This window comes from Sus scrofa, chromosome 1, assembly GCF_054392235.1.
Source record: "Sus scrofa isolate SSC_HxYL_T2T_F1_AM1 chromosome 1, Sscrofa_HxYL_maternal_Yorkshire_Landrace_v2.0, whole genome shotgun sequence".
NCBI lineage: Eukaryota > Metazoa > Chordata > Mammalia > Artiodactyla > Suidae > Sus > Sus scrofa.
This window is the reverse complement of record NC_139383.1, coordinates 204,323,996-204,346,944: the sequence shown is the minus strand read 5'-3', so window position 1 is coordinate 204,346,944 and position 22,949 is coordinate 204,323,996. Positions and strand designations below refer to the sequence as shown.

General features: G+C 42.0%; 1 protein-coding gene across 15 annotated transcripts in view; it reads left to right on the top strand.

Annotated features, from left to right (window-relative positions):
- The window catches only part of AGBL1 (AGBL carboxypeptidase 1), a 1,231,135-nt gene that overhangs the window by 280,911 nt on the left and 927,275 nt on the right, over nucleotides 1-22,949 (top strand). For 12 of the 15 annotated variants that reach the window (XR_014820412.1, XR_014820416.1, XR_014820433.1 and 9 more), the window contains exon 1: nucleotides 9,873-10,091. The exons of 2 other annotated variants lie outside the window; for them this stretch is intronic. Coding sequence is in view for 5 of the 13 variants with exons in the window: in XM_084983081.1 (XP_084839207.1) it covers nucleotides 10,041-10,091 (51 nt within the window). In the remaining 8 variants the exon portion in view is untranslated. Of the gene's footprint in view, nucleotides 1-9,872; nucleotides 10,092-22,949 lie in introns of those variants that run through there. One more of the 15 variants, XM_084983074.1, reaches the window with a different exon arrangement.

Below are 22,949 nucleotides of genomic sequence, written 5' to 3'. Positions count from 1 at the left end.
TACACGCCTGGCACTGTGCTGGGTATTATGGATATAGAGGGCTTCCCTGGCCACTGGAAGTCTTTAAGCCTAATGGCACAGGTGTCCACACAAACTAATTACTGTTAATATTATCATCAGTACCATGTTAAATATGTACGTGTTCTGGAGAAACAGAAAAGGGAGTATTTAATTTTGCCAGCAGACAGAATGTTGTTAGGGTAAGCTGCCCAAAGACGAGATGGTTTAGTAGGAAATAAGTAAAACTCTTGCACAGTGGCTGGCACATAGTAGTGTAAGCACAATACTTGACAAATAGTAGGTGCTCAAGGATGACAGATGTTATTAGCAGCAGTAACAGTATCTCAAGATCTAGAAGAATGGGTGAGTGATTTTTCAGGCACAGAAATCAACAAAGGGATTAACACACATTTAAGAGGAGAAAATGTTATTCCCAAGGAAAAAATGTAGAAAAAGTATTGGAAAAACAATGCAGTTTCAAGTTAAAAAATTGGGAAGACACCAGCCTCTGCTCAGGGGATTTGGCTGTCATTTCAGTTGGCAATGACTATCCGTGTGCATTGAGTAAATTCTTCTTTCCCATGGATTCCCTTTAAAAATTTTTAAAGGCAAAAAAGTGGAACATGTGTTTTCCAAGTGTCCTTCTTGTAGAAGAATATATAATCTCCACAATACATCGATTAGAATGTCTTGCAATCAATAAAGCATTACTAAACATATATAGAAACTGGAAAATGTATTCCATAGCCAAGAGAAAAAGCAGTCAATAAAAACTAACTCTGAGATACTGGATTAGCTGACTAGGACTTCAAAGATTTTATTTTAAATGTGCTCAAGAAATTAAAGAAAAACATGGTTGTAATGAATAAACAGATAGGCAATAGTAGAGAAATGAAAAGTATAAAGAACCTGATGGGTTCTATAAACTCTAATATTAAAACACTTGAAATTTAAAAATGACAGGCAAGTGAACTTGGAAAATTAATAGAAACCACTTAATGTGAAGAACAGAGGAAAAAATGGAGTCTCAGGAAATTGTAGTACCACTTTAAGTAATCTAAGATCTATTTGATTGGAATCCATGCTGGAGAGTAGAAAGAAGAAAGAAAGAAACAATATCTGGAAAAAAAAAAAAAGCCAAAAGTGTCCAAAACTAGGTGGAAAACATGAACTTACAGATTTAAGGAACTCAAAGAAATCAAGCAGGATGTACATACAAAGGAAGCTGTATTTAGGTATTACATTGTAAATCTGCCAAAAATCAAAGAGAAAGAAGAATTCTTTGAAAGCAGCCAAAGAAAAATGACATATTACAGACTGGGAACATTGATACAGATGATGACTAACTTTTCTTTAAAAAGAGAGGAGGCAAGAACACTGAATGATGTCCATAAAGGGCTGAAAGAAAAAAGAAAAACCATCAGTCAAGTATGCCAGAATTCCACATTTCTTCAATAATGATAGAAAAATAAGTACATTTTCCGATAAGTGAAAACAAAGAGTGTTGCCAATAGGTTACAACTTCAGAAATGCTGAAGAAATTTTTTCAAACTGAAGGAATATGATAACTGAAATAAAACCATATTGGTAGGAAGGAATAATAAGCACTGGGAATAGTAAGTGCATGGGAAATTATAGAAGGCTATATGCTTTATCTTTTCATAATTTCTTTTTTTTTTTTTTTTTTTCCATTTCTTGGGCCGCGCCCGTGGCTTATGGAGGTTCCCAGGCTAGGGGTCCAATTGGAGCTGTAGCCACCGGCCTACGCCAGAGCCACAGCAACGTGGGATCCGAGCCGCGTCTGCAACCTACACCACAGCTCACGGCAACGCTGGATCGCTAACCCACTGAGCAAGGGCAGGGACCGAACCCACAACCTCATGGTTCCTAGTTGGATTCGTTAACCACTGCGCCACGACGGGAACTCCCATAATTTCTTTAATAGACATATACATGACTATCTTAAGCATAACACTGTGTGGGTTTCATAAGGTACTAGTTATAACAACAATATCAAAAGCATAAGTAGTGGAAGGCAAATGGAGCTATTCTGCTATATTGTTATCATATTTTACATGAAGTGGTACTATATAAACTCTAACTAGACTGTGATAGGTCAAGGATGCATAAAATAGTTCTTTGAGCAAGCACTAAAATACAGTGCACAGAGGTAGAGCTGAAAAAGCCAATCACAATTAAAATGGAATCCTAAAAAATTATTTGATTATCCCAAAAGAATGCAGAAAAGGAGAGGGGAAGAATGAGACAAAGAGAAAAACAATGGCACAATGAAAAAAACCAACCATATCAATAACTACATTAAATGTAAATAAAATTTTGTAATACCAAATTAAAAGGCAGCGATTGTCATATTGAACAACAAAAAACAAAAAAGTATATTTTTTTCTACAAGAGGTAATGTTAAGTGTAGAATACAGATGAATTAAAAATAAAGGATGAAAAAAAGATGTAACAAGTAAACAATAGCATAAAAAAGCTATCATTTACTTAAAGAATGCAGTGCAGGAGTACAGTGCAGGAATAACTATTCTAAGACAGTATGGGAGTAACTACATTGATATGAGACAAAATAGTCTTTGAGAGAGTATTTCCAAACATAGAGGGACATTTCATTATGATAAAAGCATACACTTATCAAGAGGACAATCATAAATGTGTATTTGCCTAATAACAGAACTTAAAAATACATGTAGCCAAAGTTTACAGAACAAAGATAAATCTCTATTCATAGTATATAGAATATCTGAGCAATACTATACCTTGACCTAATTGACATTTAGAATATGCTGTATCCAACAACTACAGAATAGACATTCTTTACATAAACACATAGAATTTTTTTCAAGATAGACCAAACACCGGGTCAAAATTGTGTTAGTAAATTTGAAAAAAAATTGAAAAGACTGAAAATTTATAACCTTTTAGAATACCTTCTCTGTCTATAATGGAATTAACTAGAAACTAAATTTACAACAGTAGAAACTCTGGTGAAGTTCCAATATTTGTATATTAAACAACACATCTAACTAACTCATATGTCAAATACTAGAAATATTTTGAACTGAATGATAATGAATACATGGAAATTTATGGGAAGCAGCTAAAGCAGTACCTAGAGGGAGATTTATACCTTTCTATGCTTCTATAAGCAAAGAAGAAAAAAAATTAAAGGCGGTGATCTGAGTTTCCACATTAAGAAGCTAGAAAAATACAATCAGTGTAAGTATAATGAAAGACATTATAAAGAACAGAAATTAATGAAGTAAAAAATAAACAATAGGGGCTATTATAGAGCCAACTGTCCTTCTGATATTCTTTAATAGAAATAACTCAATTGAACTACCATCTATTTGCTTCTAGAACAAATGATCCTTTTTGTGGCAATAACAATCCTTTAGAGTTCTAGAATAACTTAAGAAAAGTCTGAGAAAACTTTGGAAGATTTCAAAAATGCTTCTTATTATTTTCTAACAGAAAATATACTCTACATAAAAACAAGTTTTAAGAGCCTGTCTAAAAAAGAATACATTGCAAAGCAATGCTTTACTTGGTTCACAAGAAACTCCTTGTGGAAGCAAAATATTATATAGTCACCTTCCTGGGTTAGCTCCTCCTGATTGTAATTATAATCCTTATCACTCCACACCAAATAGCAAAGGGGGGGTACTTGGGAGTGAGGGCAGGACCAGCAATATTAAGAGAAGGAGGATAAATCAGCTGCCACTTCGGCCCCCTTCACTGTTCTAGAAAGGCCCAGCTTTTGCATTCCTCCCTCCCCCGGCCCCAATTCATCCTGAAGGACCTGGATTCTGTTTCACACAGAAAGAAGGGAAGGAGTTCCTGTCATGGCTCAGTGGTTAATGAACCCAACTAGCATCGATGAGGACGTGGGTTTGAATTTCTGGCCTTGCTCAGTGGGTTAAGGATCCGGCATTGCCATAAGCTGTGGTGTAGATTGCATTTGTGGCTCAGATCCCGCGTGGCTGTGTCTGGGGCTGGGGCTGGGGCCAGTGGCTACAGCTCCGATTAGACCCCTAGCCTGGGAACCTCCATGTGCTGTGGGGTGCAGCCCTAGAAAAAGATAAAAAGACAAAAAAAAAAAGAAAAAAAAGGAAGGGAAGAATATTCTAAGACAGTGCTGGATGGAGAATTCAGTTATCACCTGAATGCCTTTTAGTGGATCAGGGTTTATAGCTGAGAAAAGGCAGAGTGATGAGTGTCTCAGGCTTGGACAGATAGGACTAAAGATTCTGATAATGAAATTGGTGGAGGAGTGGTCAAGAATGTTCTCTCAATGCCAAGGAAAACCATCTTATTATAAGCTCCAAATTTATGCCAGACATTTTCAGCAAGGATGGTTTTTCCCCTGTTTTTTTCAGCTCTGGTTCCCAGACTCTAATAGCTAGATAAGAAACGGTCCAGATATAATAATATTTGAATAATTCTCTGAGTGTTTATGGGTTGGTGAAAAATGGTCAAATTCACTGTCATTTGAGAATAATACACAATTTTAAAGACATAGCTGAATATAACACACTGCATAGAGAATTGAGTAGATTCAATTTTTCTCCATTTCAAAGGGTAGTTTCTCCTCACAGTGTACCTGGGGGAACAGTCTTGATTTTGGTGCTGCCTGGAGATGGTTTTTCTCCTCCCCTATGTCATGTCCTGTGCTCCTCTTGTCACCAAGTCTGGTGGTGGCTGAGATGGCTATATTGATTCAGACCCCTCACCTTTAATGTCTGAATTAGTCCTTGTTCAAAGGGCAAAATACCCAGTGTTGCTCAAGCTGTGTCTCCTGCAGTCTGGCTTGCCTCGGGCCCCAGTCCATAGTAGGTGGTGCTGTGTCTCTTACCCTTCAACCAGAAGGATGCTGGGGTCTTATCTGCATCTCCTATGCATTGTCTGCTTTCTGAGCTCAGGCAGCTGTAGACTTTTATGGTGTTTGCAGTTGTGCAGGTTCTTTGTAGTTATGGGGGTTCATTTCAGAGATGCTTTGGGATGTCGAGGGTTTTCTTCATTGGGCAGAAATATGGGTGACAAGTCATTTCCTCTATCCAGTGCCCTCTAATTTAGCAGGAGTCTAGGGAATTATGGCTCAATAATTTTATACCATTCACCACCTGAATCATTTCCACATATTTTTGCTCATTTAACCGTCCCACCAATTAGTTGAGGCAGGTTTTATTGAATCTGTAACAAAGGTATCATCATAATAACATCAATAACATCTGCATGCACTGAGGGCTTACTAGTTGGCAAAAACTGTGCTAAGAACATTGTGCTATTACACGGAATCCTCCTGGCAACCCTACAAGGTAGGTAGCCATTAACATCCCCCCACTGAACAGATGAAAACCTGAGGCCCGGAGAGTTTAGGTCACTTTCCCATAGTCACATTACTAATAGGCAAGGGAGCAGAAGTCTGATCCCAGGTTCTCTGGTGTAGAGAGGAGAGAGGCTTGTCAGAGGGCTGGTCTCCTGTGGAGTGATGGAGGAAGTCTGTTTGCCCGCCCCCTCTCTGCCTCAGATGCCTGCATTTGAGCCACCACATCTTTCTAGACCAGCTAAGACTCCTGGAGGCTGCACTCCCATCCTCATTACTATCTATACTCTCCTCTATTCTCAGGAAAGCATCTGCATTTGTCACTTATGAATGTAAATCCATTGAGAATTTCCCTTCCTGGGACTTCTGCACCTTTAGCCTCTCTTCTCATTGGAGGGCAAGGCCATGGTGCCTGACATATCCAGGATGAAATCCCTGCAAAACACCCTCAGGTGATATAACCTTAGTTTTCTCATCTGGAAGTGGGAATAAAGTCTGACTCAGAGGGATAGGACAAGGATTACTTTAGGTAATGTAACTAAAACAGCAGCTCTTGGACACACATTTCTTTCCCTCTGTTCTTCTGCTCCCAACACACTCCCTTTAGGAATTTGGCGCATTAGGAGAAGGTGAAGAAAATCTTTTGAGGGTCCGTAGGGAAAGCTTATTAACTCTGCTATATTGTCAAGGCAGCCTTGTTCTGATTGGCGGAAGGTTGCCAATGAGGTGTGTGTCCATGTGTGCAGGCACCAGTGTGTATGAACATTGTGTGCTGGAGTTGGGGCAGGGGACACCAGGAAAGTGAAAATGCAAAAAACCAGAGCATGAAATGGAGAGCTTAGAGACAGTAACATTGTATGTAAATCACCACGATAGGTACCCTGGTCACTTGAGGGGGGGGCGTGGGTTAATCTTTACACCAATCAGCTTAAAATGTGTCTGAGGAAAGAGGGCGTTAGCTATTATTTGAAAGAGATGTGGTCTCACTATAGGATAGGGAAAAGATCATCTGAGCTGAGTATTAGACAAGAAGCACAGAGCAACGTAACCCTGTTGTAATTGCAGCTGTTAACCTCCCTCCCTGGAGATTTTTGCCATGTCTGGGAGCCACATGTACTATTATTCCCTTAATGCTTTTCATCACCTTGACTCACTTTTATACTTTAACCTTTATCATGAGAATTAATACCTGAGAAAACATGGTTTTATTGCTAGGGAGATATTTTTTTTCTAACAAGGCTGAGAGGCTGAGATATAGCTTATCTACTGAAATGTAAACCTATTTATCCAAGTTCCACCCAAATCATCACATATGCTACCTGGCAGAGTGGGACACATTCTAGAGGGCAGATTGGAAGAGAGGATTCTTTCCAGCTTTGCTGTCTCCTGGCTGTGTGACCTGGAGCTAGGGAGCACCTCTCTAGGTCTTTCTCCTCACCCCATCAAGTCCGTGAACATAGGGCCTGTCAAAGTCACCCAGTCCTGGAATTCCCTCCAGAACCTTCTGACCAAATGTCCTTTTGGTTCCTGTTGGGCAGGGAAATAGTCCGAACCAGCTCAGGGTAGTTTGGCACCTGCCCCATGTCGGGCTTCTGATAACCCTACCCTTTGCTTCTATTTCTTACCTTCAGAACTCATGCCTCCTCCACATCCTTTCCAGTCTGGTGACAGCTATCATGCATCTAAAGGCTGTTGATCAGGACTGGGGTCACCTCTATTGTGGTTATGACTCTTCTAATGGTGATGTACATAATAATACTACTCCCTAACACCTATCATTGATGGGCAATTCCTCTGTGCCAGGCACCACACTGAGCTTCTGCACAGGTGGGACCTCAGTGCAACTTCACTGCTGTCCTGGTTACAGACACATTTGTCCCCCTTTTAAAGGTGATGGCATTAGATCGGAAAGACACTTTGGGATACAGGGACACATGGATATTCACATGGTTCTTCCCTCTGGCTAAACCGCCAAGCCTTTTCATTTTCAGCTTTGTGTAGCCAAGTCTATTACCTTATTTTTGCACAGTTGGTGTTGAGGATCCAGGGGAAGAAGCTTCCAGCTGGCTCCGTTATGTTTCATCCTGTAGGATATGGTCCATTACTCAAGGCTGCTGAAATCTTTTTGGATCCCAACTATGTCATCTGACATATTTCCATCTTTCTCAATTGGGTGTCATCAGAAAATCTGATAAGCTAGCAGTATTTATTTTCATCCAAGTCATTGATAAAAGTGTTGAATAGGAAGAACCAAGGAATTGAATTCTGTGAATGCTATTAGGAAACTCCCTCTGCATCAGCATCAATTTATTAATCACCACTCTTTGAGTACTGGCATTCTATTAGCTATTGTGTCCTCCTAATTATACAAGCCTGTGCTTATTTCTCCAGCTTATTTACAAGACATTATGTGATTCATGGGCTTGAGGTTATGGGACAAGAGGGCAGGTGTGCAGTAAAGATAATAGAGATCTGAAACAAGCCAGAAGCAAGCACTAATTTTTTAAAGAAAATCAGAGGGCAAAACCAGAACTTTATTCCTTGTCTGGAATCCATGTGTATCCATATGCGCAAGTGGGTGATGACTCCCCAGAGAACGGAGCTTTGTCAGGGGTGAAGGGGAAGTGCTTTCAACCTGAGTGTGTGGGACAGATTTGTTGCCAAAGAAATCCTTGCCTTATTTCTTACTGAAAATTAGGTTCATGGTGCTGCAGGGGAAAGGGCTTGCTGACTAGAAGAGAGTTACCCTTTTTAGGCATAAGGTTTTCACCTCAGCTCTGCCTTACACAATTCTAGCAAGCTGGACCAAGATACCTGTTTAAATGGGGCTGATTTTACATTAATGCTAACGTAAGGGACTGTCACTGCAAAAAATACCTTTGGTTATGTCCTTAGAGGCTGTTTTTGTCTCTATGGAAGTGGCTTTTTTCTTTGAACTATTTTTTAGCTGTATATTGGGAGGGAAGTTTTAGTTTGCCTTCTGCCCCTCTCAGAAGGTGGGAATACTTCAGGGCCTTTATTTCTTCCTTCCTGTCATCAGAGTTGGTGGGAAGTGTAGGGATCAACTCCCCTCCCCCATCCCCATGCTCCATACATGTGAACTGTTGTAGTCTATTCCCAGCATGGAAGGTCTTCATATTTAAAGCCATTAAGAGTAGAAGTTTCTGGATAGCAGGAACCACATGAATTTCATCCTTGAATTTGAGGGCTTGGCCAGGCCTGGCAATGAGAGGGAATAACCTAGATGCTGTCTGTCTCCTGACTTGGGAACATTTTGGCCAAGTAGGATCAGGAAATGCAAGCTCCCTTTCCTCAGCCGCCACAAACGTGCTTGGGCAGCTTCCAGCTGGATGCTTTGATGCTCATGAAAGCTCCCCAAACTCTGCATGGGGTGTTGGCTGTGAGCCCAGGCCCTCCTGCCTAGCTGGTCGGTCATGAACTTCAGTGAGCTCACTCTCCAATTTCACACGTGAGAGTTGTGCTTGGAGCTGGCTGGGTGCTAGCGATGGGACAAAAATCTTCAGGCGTCCAACACATGGGCAGTTTGTGGCCATGGCATCAATGTGTTCAAAATTGGGACACTTCCAATTTTAATCCTCCAGTAATTTTTGTAACCAGCTGTGGAATCCCCCAGGGATCTGGTGAACCAGCAGATGCTGATTCAGAATTTCTTTGTCCAGGCTAACAAGCTGCCAAGGGATGCTCCAACCACACTGTGAGAAACCAGAGCCTAAAGGACTGCGGACACAGAGGTGCTGAGTGGGGAGGGGGAGAAGGTGGCCATTTTAGCTACTAAAACTCTCCTGACACATTCTGAGTAGAAGCCAGACAGAGATGGAGGAAATCAGCCAGGGCATCACCCTCCCTGAGGTGGGGGGCGGGGCCTCCGGCTGTCATTCCTTTGATGGCTGTGTCTGCATCAGCAAGAGGCAGGATGGGGCTCTGGTCAGTGCCTGTGCATTTGTGCCAGTTTGCCTGTCCGAGGCCTGGCATTTGCTGCTAACATCTCTGTGTCCAACATCGCTGGGCTTCGGTTCTCTCACTTGGAAAAAGGGGGTCGGGGGCTTGGTACTAACAGTAGCACGTCTGTAATCTGTAGGGTTATTGTGAAGGGTAACAGGTGGTAGAAGGGACCTAGTCTGCAGAAAATGTCCAGAGCAGCTCTTGCTTCTCAACCAGTCCCTAAGCCTGGGACCTCAGGGGGCCTGGGCTTCTCCGCCTGCAGATCCCTAGTTGTGCAAGCCCTCTTGGGTCTCTTGTTACCCGGGAGCCGGCAACAGACAAAAATAAAGGGGAGGGGGGGTGCAGCGGGGAGGGCCGAGCGAGCCTCGGCAGGGAGCCTGCCCAGGTCAGCTGGGAATGCCTGGCGGCCATCCAGGGTGGCTCCTGCGTGGCCTGGAGGTGGCGGAGTGACTCAACGCCGGTGCCCTCCCTGCCCCCATGCCCGAGTGCTCAGCCCTCCCTTGCCGGGGCTCACCTAATCCCCGCAGTGGGAGTCGGGGGGCATCCGCGCAGGCCCAGGGCTAGGGTTGCAGCACGGTCACTTCACACTCGGCAGGCAGCATGTGCAGCTGAGGCCCCTCTCCGGGCTGCAGACTCCCTCGAGGCGGGCAGCGAGGTCAGCCTGGCAGCCGCTGCCTCTCTCCAGCCCAGATCTGGCCTCAGGCAGCCGGTTCCCGGACCCGAGGAAGTGATGGCGGAACAGGAAGCCAGTGGGTTGCAGGTCCTGCTGCAAACACTCCAGGTAGGAAGGGGCAGAAGGTTGCAGGACCCCACCGGCTGGGGCTTTGTGGCCAGGCCTGCCTTGGAGCCCTGCTCCCTGCAGTCACCCTCTGGCACCAGTGGTCGGGTTTGCTAACCAACAGTAAGGCCAGAGTCAGCAGCAGTTCTCACCTTGAAGCTAAGTGATGCTAGAGTGTTTAAATATTCAACCTGAGCATGTTGATGAGTGCTCTGCTTAAATTATTGATCCTGGTGGGGTTAGAGGTTCAGGCTAAAAGATCCAGGTTTGTTAGAGATGGGAAAGATGGAGAGAAAGGCTGTTTGGTAAATGCCTATTAAATTTCTCCCTGAGCAGGGCAGAGGCCCCCAGGGGAGAGTATGCAGAACTACCTAGGAGGAAAGGGGCTGCAGGGCAGAGGTCTCCTCTGGGCTTCAGCCAATGACCATTACCAGGGTCCCAAGAGTGGTCTGTGTTATAATTACCTATAGTGTTTGCTAACAGTGCCTCTTAAGTGGATCTGGCTAGAAGGAATCGTAGTCACTGGGGGCAGGAGTCTGGGAACCTGCCTTGCCCTCTTCGTGATTCTTCCACTCCTAATTTTGAGAATTCTTGTTCCAGAGCACTGGTTTGCTTGTCTGGAGATGAAAAACCCTTGAGGGTGTTAAAAAAAATACTGACACCTGAAACCTAACCACCAAAATTTGGATTTAATGGGTATGGGGTGCAACCCAGCATTGGAATTTTGAAAATTCTCCAGGTGGTCTCAAAGTGTAGCCAAGGACCCAAACCACTGCTCCTTAGATTTGGGTAGATGTCTGCACTTGACTGGATACAGGGCTGCCGGGAATCAAAGGGGCCTAAGAATTCTTCTACTCTGTGACCCCCATCCTGGCTCTGAAAAGCTTAGGATTCCTCAGATTTTTAAGGAAATCTATATCCCTAAAAAGTTGAAGAGCCAATAAATCCAACCTTCCAGTGTACGGATAAGGAAACTGAGTCTCATAGGCAAAATAGTTTCCCCAAGATCAAGTGCGACTACTTAACAGGGGAACTGGGAACTAAAGAATTTCAATATCTGGTGGACCTAATGTCTGGCTCATTCTATCCTGTGCATCAAAGGCAAGAGTGCATCTGGGCTAGGAGTATTGGGGGTAGGAATGAACCTCAAAATAAATTTGCAGTTGACCTTGAAGTCACTGAAGGATGAATACAATCTCCTATCTTCCCATCAGTGAGGGTTTCTAATTGATATTTAGAATGAATGTTCCTGGGCATTGCAAGATTCTTCATCATCAAGGAAAGATTTAATTATGTTCAATATACTCTACTTAGTTCCCAATTAACCAGAAAGCTAAAATATTCAAAACAGGCTTCCCCTGTGCACCCTGGTTGATCAGAATCTGGTGGTGGAATTGACTTGGGTTCCTGACCTCACCCTGAGTCAGTCCTCTCCAAGTGCCCCCCTAAGCCCAGTTCCTGTCTTGATAGCAGAAATCAGAACTCTGGCATACTTTAAAAAAAGAACCCCAAGCAGATATTGTGTGGGATGATGTTTCATGATGGGTTTGATGCCCTACCCCCCATCCCTATTTCCCATGGACTAGAAGAGCCTGAAGAATTTCTGAGATGGGGTTAGGAAAAGCTTTTGATCAAGGATCCCAAAGGCCTCAGGGATTCAAGCCTGTCCTTCTTTCCTTGTGCAAAAAATGAGAAACCAAAAGCATTGTACCCAAACCTCTGGACAAGACAGTGGTGATTTCTGAACAGAATGTGAGCTCAGAATGTGAGTTCCCCATGCCTTTCTGGAGCACCCCAGAACATGGCCAAGGGAAGGGAGAAAGAGACCAGATGACCAGGAAGAGCAAGCTCAAAGATGGCAATGACCCCATTATGTGACAGCAGAAGTCCCCTATCCCAGAGCATCACCACTTCTGCTGCTTTGGGGACACAATGACAAAATAAACTAGATCATTAAGAAATATCAGTTTGCTGCCTATTACATTTTCCTGTACAGATGGGATAGCAGAAAGTGATTTTTTTCCCCCTACCTCACTTAAGCACAGCCTTATCTCTGTCCTGAGAGCATAAAGATCAGATTTCTACCCAGACATTTTCCAAGTCCCTGACTTTTACCTTTTGAGTTTGAGGCAGAAAGTCACATTGACTCATGAGGGCCTGGGTGAAAGGGGAGGAGCAAGAGCACAGGTGCAAGAGAGAAAGACCTAAATCCCGCCCCGTTTCTGGCACCTACTAGCTGTATATCCTTTGGCAAATCCCTCACCCTCTGTGAGCCTTCATTTCCAGATCTGTAAAAGGGGGAAATAAAAATTCTTTTCTTAGCCCTTTGTGCCAGGATTAAGAGAACCCATTGAAAAGTGCTTGTAAAGTATAAACAGCTGTTCAGATGACTCTTGGTTTTTATGGTTTCCCCATTTGAGTGCACAAGAGGAGAGGCTGGGAACACTTGCCTAGGCTTTTCATCAAGCTGCCCTGCTTTTTTCCTGGATGGACTCCAATACACTTGGAAAAAAAGGAAGGTGTCTCATTCGTCCTGCTGTCATTTCTCCATGTGGTTTGAGCTAATGGGGAAGATGGGGAGCTGCCAGGGTAGCAGGATACGGGTTCCATGCCAGCCATGATGCCGGGAGCCCTCACTCAGCGGCGTCCCACAAAATGCCAATGAGATCCCTTATTGAGACATGAAAAATGTATAATTATTTGGTCAACTTTGGCACACTCTGAGCTGTGATGTGGGCACCTTTTCGCTGTTTGCATTTGGACTGTATTATTTTATGTTATAGCTGTTCGAACCAAATCCCAGGTCTGCATCTTGGCAAAATGTGCATAGCGAACTCTTTTTCTGGACTTGGGCTCCAGGAACATCATATATTATGGATTGTGAATGTGGCTGAAGGATGTGGGGCTTCCTGTCTTAGAGTTACATTCAGCTTAGATAATAGAAAACCTGGAGTGGTGACAACTCTACTTTTCCCCTTGGACTTGTCCCTCTAAGGATTATTTCTAAGACAACTGGTGATTTCAGCCTCTGGACTGCAAAGAGGGGATGGGTGGAGAAATGATGACTGATAAGTTTCATTCAAAGCACTTGGGAGTTTTGTTCCAAAACATGTGTTTAAAAATTTCCTTTCTAGAATTCTCCACAGAGAATGTAGAAATATCCATCCATTCTACATCCATAGGGCCAGGTGTAGCAGAAACTGAGCTTTCCCCTTGGGCACAAATAGAAGGGTCTGGAAAAATCAAGAGAAAAATTCACCTTTTAGATAGCAAACATTGTGTAGAAATTCTAAACATCACAGGATTTCTCTGTTTGGTGTATTTTAAGGCTTTCTGAATTTTTTCTTTCTTTCTTTTTTTTTTTTTTTTTTCCCGAGACTCTTGTCTCAACTTCAAGTCAAACATGGAAATACACTGAAATCTGTCTTAATTTCAAGTATCAGTAGAAATAAAGAAAAAGAACACCCTCTAGGACAGGTGCCAAATTGAAAAGGGACAAAACTGGCAAGAAATAGCATCTTTTAGTGTCTTAAGGAATGACTTGGTGCCAAACTGGGAGATCAAGGGGGTTATGGAGCCATGGATCCATGTGCTGAGCTGGCAGTGGGGAGAAGACCTTATATGGTGTCTTGCTTTTTAAGGCCTTGTTGCTTTCAGTTTTTTAAATTCCTTGCCATTAGAAACTGAAAAAAAACAAACATTGATTAAGTGTTCACTCTATGCCAACTGCTCACATTCATTACCTAGCATCACTGTGTCTGCCACCTATGAGGGAGATGTGGCTGGTCTGTTTTACAGATGATGACACTGACCCTTGTGAGATACTCAAGGCTCAATGATTGAAATCAGTAAATCCCTAGAGAAGAGGTATGAAGCCGATCCTGTCCCTCCAAAGTCCTTCCACTGTTCTGCATTACTTACATGACCTAGGGGGATATCCATCTGCTCTTTATCTTTTTTTTTTTTTTTTTTTTTTTTTTTTTTTTTTGTCTTTTGTCTTTTGTCTTTTTTTTTTTTTTTTTTGTTGTTGTTGCTATTTCTTGGGCCGCTCCCGCGGCATATGGAGGTTCCCAGGCTAGGGGTTGAATCAGAGCTGTAGCCACTGGCCTACGCCAGAGGCACAGCAACGCAGGATCCGAGCCGCGTCTGCAACCTACACCACAGCTCACGGCAACGCCGGATCGTTAACCCACTGAGCAAGGGCAGGGACCGAACCCGCAACCTCATGGTTCCTAGTCGGATTCGTTAACCACTGCGCCACGACGGGAACTCCTGCTCTTTATCTTGAGGCTATTACCTTGGCCTGACTGAACCTGAAGGTCAAGGGATTATTGATTCTCTATAACAGAGGGAGGCTTATTTAGAACAAAAACAATCTTTTGCTTCCTATTTTGGTATGTGGTTTAATAACTGCTGACTAAGGAAGGCAACATTTTTGATTTGGGTCAATTGGATATTTAAAATGTCCATCCGTCCATCCATCCATAGCTTTCCATGTGCTAGAATATATTCAGAGTAGACTATTGTGTAGGATGATATGTCAAAAAGAGCAATGTCTTTGGATTTTGGTTCAACCACCCAAAACTTGTGTGACTTAGGACAAATTATTGAGCTGCTCTTTACTGAATTTTTTTCATCTGTGAAATGAGAATTATAACACCTACCATATTTAGAGAAAATGCAGGTAAAAAGTAAACCACATCATGGTTTACTTGCCTGACAAACAGCAGTGATTATACTTCAACACAGTCCCTGCCTTCATGTAATTGCAACATTAAAAAGGAAAGGTAGAAGGATGAAAATATTTCTAGAGTGAGTTTGCATGTGATGGATGTCATAGTAAAGGTAAACATCAAAAGAAAACTTGATGGAAATTGGGAGAAGAAACTCCTCCTGGCTGGATATTCAGGGAAGACCTTGGAAAATGGGTCAGATTTCAGCAGGAGAAGCTGTGGTTAAGAGGGTAAGGAAGGTGTGGAGAATATTCAGGATTTGCCATAGCACTGAGTTTGATTAAAACAAAATTCATGAGGGAAGGAGATGGGAATTTGCCCAAATGCTAGGGAGTCTTGAGTGACAAACTTCAAATCCACCCATACTCTTGATAGTGGCTGCCTCCCTCTAAATGTAGGTGATGAAACTACAGGATATTCAGCCATGGGGAGGGTTGTGAAGATATATGGACTGGGGGACATTTGGTATGACTGTGTCTCTGCTTTTTGTTGTCAAGTAATGTGGTATATCCCCCACAACCTCCCATCCTTATCTGCCTTTTGTCCTGGTTCTCTTCCTATCCTTTACCCACCCTCCAGTCCCCACCTTCAGCCCTTTCCTGTCACTTAACTCTGCATGTCACCCTCCCCTCAGCCACTGTCCAGCCCTAATCCCCCCTCCAGGGGGAAGGGCTGAGATGGATTAAGGCTCAGGGTTTGGAGAAGGAGAAATGTTTAAACTTTATTTTTTTAATATTAAATTTGGAAGAAACACAAATTATTTCAGAGGCAGCATTAAAATGTCCTTGTATCAAAATAGCACTGATAATGTTGCTGCATTAAAACAAGCAGAGTTGAATCAAAAAGTCCCATCCTCATTTGGGAGTTGGGAACAGACAGCATTTCCATCCTCTGAGCCCAGATTCTAGATCTGACTATCCCCCTGAACACCTGTCTCTGCAGGACAGCAGTTGATGGACAGAGAGCGGCCAGCATGGCTTTGAGGTATGATTGGAGATTTGGCATTGCTGGTGACATGTTGAAGCAAATGGCCAACAGGGAGACCCACACTCTCAGTAGAAATTCGTAACCTAGCAACATTTACTCCATAATATGCTCAGTTACTCAAACGGATACCACTCTTATGAAAGCCAAACATAGTCTGGGTTCGAGCCCTAGGAGCTGGGAAATATACTGGGGAAGAGCAGTTGGTCTGGATTGACAATCACTGTACTTATCAGTAAGCATAGGACAGGCAGCTATGAATCAAACAGACAAGGAACTTCTTCATTAGCAGAAGTGGGCACTTGGAAATGCATCCTCTTGGGTGGGACCTCTCCTTTTGCCAGACCTGATAAAGGAAGTGGAAGGTTTGTGGAATATGTGCTTTTTCACTTGAGCAAATACTATGTGGTTCCTTCAAAGTGAAGGGTCCACAAATCAGGTTCTCCTTAGAGAAAAAGATGTGCAGGGAGAGGGGGAGAGCGATAACAGAGATGCCAGGAATAAAAGAATGAGTAGAACAAAGGGTGTGGAAGAAAATAGGATGCCACAGAGTATGTGCTCAAAAATATTTGTCTTTCCTCCTCCCTTCCTTCTTCTCTCTCTCTCCTTTTTTTTTGAATACAATTTTGCAAACAGAGTTCACCCATGTAACCCACACTCAGATGAAGTAACAATGAACTCAGCATCTCAGGAGACCACTTACAGCCCATGTCTGGTCACTCCCCTAATGTAACCCCCACCCTGATTTCTGACACCACAGATTAGCCTTGCATGCCTTGTGCTTCATGTCGTTAGAACCCCACAGTCAATCCTCTTTTAGGTCTGCCTCCTCTCACTCAGTGTTGTGAGATTTCTCCCATGTTGTTGATGCAGTTGAAGATTGTTCTCATTTTAATTGCTGAAGAGCGTTCCATTGTATCAATGAACCAAGGTTTACATGTCCATTCTAGAACTCAGGATATTTGGGGTAGTTTACTTTTTTAGCTGTAAAAAATAGTGTGGCTGGAAATATTCTAGTACATGTTTTGTAAAGGTGAGTACACATATATCTAGAGTGGGTTTCAGGAGTCACAAGAATACACATATGATCGGCTGTAGAAGATGATATTTTTCAAAAGTGACGTATTTCAAAAACATATTTCTTCCATCCTGTTCTAGCCCAAGAGACTGGATATAGTTCCCTGTGCTGTATAGTAGGACCTCGTTGCTTATCCATTCTAAATGTAATAGTTTGCATCTACTAACCCCAAACTCCCAGTCCACCCCACTCTCTCCCATTCCCCCATGGCAACCACAAGTCGATTCTCCATGTCTGTGAGTCTATTTCTGTTCTGTAGATAGGTTCATTGTGCCATATTTTAGATTCCATATAGAAGTGATATCATATGGTATTTGTCTCTTTATGCCTTGCTTCACTATGTGGTACAACAGAAATGGACACAACACTGCAAATCAACTATATTTTAATAAAAATAAAATATTAAAAAATAAACTAAAATAAAAAGATGCATGCATTCCAGTGTTCATAGAAACATTATTCATAGTAGCCAAAAAAAAAAAAAAAGATTGCTCCAAAATAAATGCCTATTAGCCATGTTAATACCATTAGCTTATGAGAGTCCTGGATTCTCCACAGCCCTGCCCTAACTTGTTTAATTCATATGTATTCATTGAAAGTGGCTGGAGATGCTTTGCATGGAAGGACTTTGTCAGACTCGTATTTTATGTGTCTAAGTCCCTCTACTTGGTCCCTTTCATGATAATAGTAAAATAATAACTAATTTTTTTAAACAGTTTCTGCAGGTAAGGAGTGGGTGGAGTTCTTCCCATGTATCATCTCATTTAATCCTTACAACAACCCTATGAGGCGGGTGGTATTATTATCCTCATTGTCAAGCTCCTAAGTGGAGTGTTGGAGAGGTGAACACATTTCTCACGGTCACAGAGTGAGTGAGTGGCATAGCTGGAATTTGAGAGGAGGGAATCTGACACCAGTGGACGTGCTCTCGCCAGGTGTATTACTTCTCTGGGGGAAAGTCAGGCCATTGAGAAGATTCTGGACAGATATTCCCAGGTGGTAGGCATCTGTTGAGGAGAATGGGGACCCCCTACCTGGCCCCTCTCAGAGGCTAGAGGCAAGGCTGGGGGAACTGGCCCAGTGGACAGAAAACAGGGCCTGGGAGCAGGGTCAACAAACTCTCAGGGCCTAATAGCAGTTTTTAGGTTTCTTGCCACAAGATCTTTGTTACAACTTCTTTTAAAAAAAAAAAAAAATTTATGAGTGTAGTTGATGTATAATGTTGTGTCAATTTCTGCTGTCAGCATAGTGACCCAGTCATGCATATATATATATATACATATATATATATATACACATTCCTTATTTGTCACAACTTCTCAACCCTGCCACAATATGCAAATGAGTGGGCATGGCTTTGTTCCAATAAAATTTATGTACAAAACCAGGTCCTGGGCTGGCCTTGGCTGTTGGCAGTAGACCACTGACCCCAGGCTGGAGCCGTAGGGATGAGGAATGTGTGGAAAGAGAGTGATGGAGGGGTTGTCAGGTTCCAGTAGGAACCTCCCTCCTCTGCCAGTGGTGTCCTCAACTTCCAGGAAGTGCATTGAATGATCCCCTGAGTTCCTCTGGGGGCAAGTCTTACAGAATTTGAAATGCATAGTTCAGAATGTCCTTTCCAGTTGCTGCTGCCTCCACTTTTCTCAGTGCCTATGGAGACAATGATTGGGTCCATCAATCCTTCATGGAGGGCTTTTAGGTTATTTTAGCAACACTTACCAGGGTAATAGGCGCCTGTTCTGCAGAGAGTGTCCTCACTTAACAGCACTGTTAGAAAAAGCATGGTCAGTCCAATGCTTCTCAAACTGGGTTCCCCAGAACACCAGTGTTTCCTGGGATGCCAGTGAGTGTCCCATTCAGAAAGGAGCCTGGTGATAGATGGATCTGAGATGTCAGGGTAAATAAATTACTAGATTTCCTTACTGAAAGATCATCAATCTTAAAATCTTTTCAAACATTATGACCTACAACTCTCAGTTTAATATATTTTACTCAGAGAGGACTACTCTGAAGTCCGATTAGCTACTCAGTCACTGTAAGTCCCACCTCCCTAGTTTGACTCTGCAGAGAACCTGCCACTTCCTGAAGCTTGTTTGTGTCTTCCCTCCCTTCTTCCACCAGGGTACGAATCTCATCTGTTTTGTTCACATTTATCCCTACTACCAAATCATTATCTGAGACATAGTAGGTGTTCAATAAATATTTGTTGATTGAATAATAAAATGAATGGGCATGGTCTACCATCAAGTTAGGCATACAATAACTAGCATTTCCAAACCATCTTAGAGATGGGATAATTTGTGTGGCAAAAACTCACGAGGGTCCCACTGAACATTATGACTCCATAGAGCCCATTTGGGAAACAATGTTTGGAGACCAATGCCATGTTACATCACTGCTGGCCTGTGAAGCTTGAATTTCTCCTGGTTTGGAAACTGACCTCTGACATGTTGAAACTTTTCTGATCTGAGTTGATATGAAATTAATTCTGTTGGAGACCTAGGGTCATTCCTCTGCTTGGTGAATTCCACTAGCTGATGACTCTGCAAGCCATCTGTAGACCTTGAGTTGACATGAATTCCAATCCTTACTTGATTGGGAGAGAAAACACAAGTGACAGATGGGAAGGTTTAGAAAAAGGTTCTTCCTAGAGTCTCAAGAGCACTGTTCTGCTTCTGATCTTGAGGCCAGATGGTGATAAGGATGGGTGTTAGGCTCAGGTTTCAAGATGAAAGGCAGGGTCAGATTTCACAGTGGGGGTATCTGATGAAACTTTCCCTAGGGAACATGAAGAGAAGGCAGCTTCTTCAATAAATGGTTAGTAATGAATTCTCCCCTACCTTAAAAAAAAAAAAAATACACCGAGCCCCAAACCCAATATGTGTTAACATCTCTAAGCTATGGATTCCACCAATCAATACAGCACAATGCCCTACATTTCTGACCTGCAGGCATCCTTATCCCATTTTGCTTACAACTCAAATTAATCCAAGAAACCCCCAAGATAATGCAGCTATCTTTTACTTTTCACAATAGGTAGATTAAAGAGAGGCTTTAAGAAAAATCCCATTTTCTCCTTGACTTTCATTATTAAATCATAAATTATGTATGTCCTAAAGGAAAAAAAATTCCCCAAATGACAGCTAAAATTTTAGACTATGGAAGGAGCTAAAATGATAATATTTGAATAGGTATTATTTGAAAATGGATATTAAAATTCAAGAAGTGTTTTTGTCAAGTTACTCCCATTTAGTGAGCGCTTGCTATGTGCTGGGAAGCGTTCTGAGCATTTTACATATGTTAGCTCATGTCATCCTTACAGCAAGCCTATGAAGTATGTATGACTATTATCTCCATTTTACAGGTAGGGAACACAAGGCATTTGCTCAGGATCACACAGCCTTTAAGTGGCAGACTATGAATTTAAACTCGGGCACAGTCTGACTCTAGCTTGCTTATTACTTGTTGCTATTACTCATCAGGCTACAGAGTCCCTTTTCCTTTTACCTCTATTTCTCACCTTTAAACACTTCATTTCTTGCTTAAAGAAGTAATACAAGCTCATGATTTTAAAAATTTAATTATTATATAGATATAAATTTTAGGGAGTCAAAATCCCCCTATCAAATCCTACTCCCTAAGACAACTGCATAAGGAGCTGCTGTGTATTATATGTTTTCATGCATACAGAAATATGTATATTTCTATAAACAATGTGTCTATGTCTAGGTGTGTATTTCATTTTTGTTTTTCAATTTTTGTTTGTTTTTGTCTTTTTAGGGCTGCACCTGCAGCATATGGAGATTCCCAGCCTAGGGGTCCAATCGGAGCTACAGCTGCTGGCCTACATCACAGCCACAGGAATGCGGGATCCCAGCCACGTCTGCGACCTACACCACAGCTCACAGCAATGCCGGATCCTTAACCCACTGAGCGAGGCCAGGGATCAAACCCGCAACCTCATGGTTCCTAGTCGGATTCGTTTCTGCTGCACCACAATAGGAAACCCATAGGTGTGTATCTCATTTTAACACACTATCATTCAATTTGCTTTTCTTCTATATCAATATAATTGCTTATCTTTCAAGCCAGCACATATAGACTCCACTCAATCTTTTGTGATAGTTATATAGTAGTTTAGTCTATGGATGTACCATAATTTAAATATATAGGAGTTTATTTTCTTCTAGTGTTTTACTTAAGTTTGTCTTGGTTTGTGTTTATTTTCTTTTTTTTTTTTTTTTTTTTAGTCTACTTGTTCAAAATATATAATCTCTTTTTTTTATTTTATTTTATTTTCCCACTGTACAGCAAGGAGGTCAGGTTATCCTTACATGTATACATTACAATTACAGTTTTTCCCCCACCATTTCTTCTGTTGCAACATGAGTATCTAGACATAGTTCTCAATGCTATTCAGCAGGATCTCCTTGTAAATCTATTCTAGGTTGTGTCTGATAAGCCCAAGCTCCCGATCCCTCCCACCCCCTCCCCCTCCCATCAGGCAACCACAAGTTTCTTCTCCAAGTCCATGATTTTCTCTTCTGAGGAGAAGTTCATTTGTGCTGGATATTAGATTCCAGTTATAAGTGATATCATATGGTATTTGTCTTTGTCTTTCTGGCTCATTTCACTCAGTATGAGATTCTCTAGTTCCATCCATGTTGCTGCAAATGGCATGATGTCATTCCTTTTTATGGCTGAGTAGTATTCCATTGTGTATATATACCACCTCTTCCCAATCCAATCATCTGTCGATGGACATTTGGATTGTTTCCATGTCCTGGCTATTGTGAATAGTGCTGCAATGAACATGCGGGTGCACATGTCTCTTTTAAGTAGAGCTTTGTCCGGATAGATGCCCAAGAGTGGGATTGCGGGGTCATATGGAAGTTCTATGTATAGATTTCTAAGGTATCTCCAAACTGTTCTCCATAGTGGCTGTACCAGTTTGCATTCCCACCAGCAGTGCAGGAGGGTTCCCTTTTCTCCACAGCCCCTCCAGCACTTGTTATTTGTGGATTTATTAATGATGGCCATTCTGACTGGTGTGAGGTGGTATCTCATGGTAGTTTTGATTTGTATTTCTCTTATAATCAGCGATGTTGAGCATTTTTTCATGTGTTTGCTGGCCATCTGTGTATCTTCTTTGGAGAAATGTCTATTCAGGTCTTTTGCCCATTTTTCCATTGATTGATTGGTTTTTTTGCTGTTGAGTTGTATAAGTTGCTTATATATTCTAGAGATTAAGCCCTTGTCAGTTGCATCATTTGAAACTATTTTCTCCCATTCTGTAAGTTGTCTTTTTGTTTTCTTTTTGGTTTCCTTTGCTGTGCAAAAGCTTTTCAGTTTGATGAGGTCCCATGGGTTTATTTTTGCTCTAATTTCTATTGCTTTGGGAGACTGACCTGAGAAAATATTCTTTTTGAATGTTTTATGTATTACATTTTAATAGTCTACTTTATCAAATTTTTCTTTCATGGATTATTTTTGGCTATGATACACTTTCCCCAGGATCTAATTGTTACATTAATGATGCTTAAATTTAACTACATACCTTCTCTTTTTCTTAAGTATTGTTGTTTTCATAGAGCTTCTCTGCCCTACCACAATGTATGTGGTAATGTAAACAGTATGTTGCAATGTAAACAAATTTATACCTTTAAAATTTCTTTTACTGGAAGATCCCAGTTCTATAACATCTAATAGAGCTTGCTTGAGGATATTTGGGAATTTTACACTTGAAATAAATGTTTATTTAAAATGAATATATACACATTTCTTGGCTGGGCTCTGAGAGGCCAGAGTTGATTTTTGGACACTGCCACTGTCTCTACTTTTGACTTGAATCCCCTGGGCCAGTATCCTCTGTTTTGATGGTTTGCAGACTTAGGTGCTAGGAGATATGCCCAGCAATATTATCTGTTTCCTTGGTGTATTATAACTCTCTTGTTAATGGCTCATTCATTTATTGAATGCTTCCTTCACGCCAGAGGCTGTGCCAGGTAGTGGGTGGCAAGGTTCAAGAATCTTATTAGTCAGACACTTCCTTACTGAAATTCTTCC